The sequence below is a fragment of the Dendrobates tinctorius genome, unplaced genomic scaffold, assembly GCF_039654945.1.
Source record: "Dendrobates tinctorius isolate UK_male_01 unplaced genomic scaffold, ASM3965494v1 ptg000104l, whole genome shotgun sequence".
NCBI lineage: Eukaryota > Metazoa > Chordata > Amphibia > Anura > Dendrobatidae > Dendrobates > Dendrobates tinctorius.
Window position 1 is genome coordinate 16,580,139 of NW_027361772.1, and position 3,085 is coordinate 16,583,223.

The 3,085-nt window shown below is 42.8% G+C and overlaps 1 protein-coding gene across 1 annotated transcript; it reads left to right on the forward strand.

Moving 5' to 3' along the window:
* The first annotated feature begins 718 nt into the window (after nt 1-718).
* Nucleotides 719-1,633, forward strand: LOC141100466 (olfactory receptor 1E16-like). The gene has a single exon (XM_073588973.1). It carries the CDS (start codon nt 719-721, stop codon nt 1,631-1,633), a length of 915 nt encoding a protein of 304 aa, XP_073445074.1.
* The last annotated feature ends 1,452 nt before the right edge of the window (nt 1,634-3,085 follow it).

Sequence of the window (3,085 nt, forward strand, 5' to 3'; positions counted from 1 at the left end):
CCTGTCTTGATATATATGTCCTCCCATCCTGGTATATGTGTTACCCATCCTGGGGACCTCCCTGGTATATTTGTCCCCCATTATGGGCCCCTTCTTGGTATATATGTCCACCATCCTGGTGTATATGTTACCCATCCTGGGCACCTCCGTGGTATATATGTCCCCCATCCTGGTATGTATGTTCTCTGTTCTGCTGATGTTCTTTAGCGCATAACAAATAAACCATTCTTCTTACCTCCCTCCATTCCCGCGCTGCGCTTCATCCTCTTCTGTAGCCAGCAGCTGACTTCATCGTGCATGCTTCGGGCAGCGCATGGCGTCAGTGACTTGCACGTCGACATCAGCTGCCTCTGATTGGCCGGTGGCATATTTTAAAGTGCAGGGACCCGGCAGGAACACCACTATCCTATACCATTGTATGCCTAATTAGAGAACATGCTGGGGTGACTGATACATGGTTAATCTTAGAGGTATAAACTTAAGAAAACAAGGGCTCCTCTTGTCTGGGGAGACATTTTCTATTTTATCATAATAAACAAAGAACCTTCTGAGCTGCTTCTCCCGTGTGTGAGAATCCCAGAGGTATATGATGATGAAGATATAAAATATTCTGCGTGATCTTTACCATATATTCATGACACTCAGTCCTCAGGCAAATGCTTCGGATTATTAATGACACTAAACGTAACTTTTTTTTTATTTTAAAAAGTAGGACTTGATGGAGAACCAAACAATCATTCAGCATTTCCAGATTGTGGCTTTTTCCCATTCAATGAAGAACCATCTTTTATTTTTTGCTCTATTTCTCTTCATTTATTTGATTGGATTGCTTGGTAATATCATTATAATCACGTGTGTGATCATTGATGAGCACCTCCATACACCCATGTACATCTTTCTTAGCAACTTGTCAGCGGTGGACATGATTTTTACTTCATCAACCATCCCAAAACTGATGGACATTTTACTCACCGGGAAGAACTCAATATCTTTCGGAGAATGCTTCACCCAAATGTGTTTTTATATATTTGCTGCCAGTATGGAAGATGTGCTGTTGTCTTTAATGTCCTATGACCGATATGTGGCCATCTGTAAACCATTATATTACCACTTGATTATGAAACGTAGGAATTACATATTATATCTATTGAGCATTTGGATGGCGGCCTCTGTTAACGCCTTATTTTTCACGATGACCATTTACCAGCTAGATATTTGCCATTCTAATAAAATACAACAATTTTTTTGTGATATCAAAGCACTCAACAAAATAGCTTGTGCCAATATTAAAATTCATCTGATCATGTTTTTTGAAATCATAATCCTCGGGCTTATCCAATTCATTATCAGTTTATCATCATACATCAAAATAATATCTATTGTTCTTAACATTCCTTCTACAACTGGTAGAAAAAAAGCCTTCTCCACCTGCACCTCACACCTTACAGTTTTGGGTACGTTTTATGGAGCCGGTATGTGTATGTACCTAAAGCCTCCTTCAGAACATCAAGAACTTGACTTAGTGTTCTCAACACTGTATACAGCAGTTGCTCCTATGTTAAATCCAATAGTTTATAGTTTAAGAAATAAAGAGGTAAAAGTGGCCATAAAGAAAATTATTGACTTGAAATAGGGTAATGATAAAAATAATGTTGTGCAATTATAGAAATAACAGGGACTATAGATAGATATGTTAGTGATCTGCAAATTATGGAAAAATGGAAACCTAAAAACGTCTCGATTTATTCAGTATTGAGCATGAGCGCCATGTGCAGTAATCCCCGCACATGCACGTCTTGGCTGCTATCAATTCGATTATTAATGGTTGTTGGAGGAATGTTTTGCCTCGCTGAACGCACTGAAATCAAAAAAATCCGCTGCTGCCATCTCCCTTTGCAATTACTGACCAATGACATCGCAGACGTGCTTGATGGGCGACAAGTCTGGAGACACTGCAGGCCTGTCAGTGTTTCTGGGATGTTTCTGGGATGCAGTTACTGACAGCTAGGCCATCCAATCCAGTACAGGGGCGTCCTGAAGCTGTCAGTACTTTGACAGCTTGGCCATCCAATCTGGTACAGGGGTGTGCTGAGCTGTCAGTGTGTTGATTGACAGCTCGACTATCCAATCTGTGACTGGGAGGAGTCGTCTGTCTCCAAGTGTTCACTATCCCGGGTGATTGCCTTGCCTATTTAAATGATCTGCTTCTCCCAGTCCTCTGCCAGACGTACATTCAACAAGTGAGGTTTGTGGTCCCTGTACCTTGAGTTCTGTATGCTTGATCATTTGCTGCCTGACCTTGGACTTCGTTCTGACCATCCGACTGTTTAATCCATTCTGGCGTGATCCGTTATCCTCCTGGTATTCTGACCTTGGACTCCTTGACCATTCTAACTCACAGCTTGGCCATGAGAAGTGACTAGCGTCACATTATGTCTGGCTGATATTTTTTTCTCATTCGCCAGTATGGATCCTGTTCAGACGCTTTGTGACCAGGTGACGAATTTGACGCAGATGACGGAGGATCTGGCGAAGGATTGCCAGTCTGGAGTTATCGCAATATCAGTTACAGGGACAGATAAATAAATTAATGAAAGCCCCATAACATCCAATTGCCGGCAGAGACTGTGATGTCAGTACTCTCTGATGTACTGTTGGTCTCTCCCGAACCTGTGATATCCCTCCCTGATAAATTTTCAGGAGAGAAAGACCAGTTTAGGGTATTCAGGGAGAGCTGTTATTTTTTACCCTGCTCCCCTGGTCGTCAGGGGTGGAGTTTCAGTGGGTGGGAATAATCATGTCACTACTGCAAGGGGTCCTCAGACCTGGGCATTTCCTTTGTCCCCACAAGCCCCAGAGCGGTTTTCTGTTCATGCCTTTTTTTGACAGTTTAGGTCTGATATATGATGAACTCGACAGAATCCAGGTCGCTGAGGCTAAGTTCATGAACCTGGCACAAGGGGGTCGCACAGCGGAGGTCTGCTATACTGAGTTCCGGCAGTGGTCCACTGAAGTTCTATGGAACGATGCTGCTCTCAGGTGCCAGTTCCAAAGAGGCCTTTCTGAGACAATCAAGGATGCTCTG

Bases quoted from the DNA above. Each gene is read 5' to 3' on its own strand.
- LOC141100466 (XM_073588973.1), top strand. From the start codon at position 719: ATGGAGAACCAAACAATCATTCAGCATTTCCAGATTGTGGCTTTTTCC.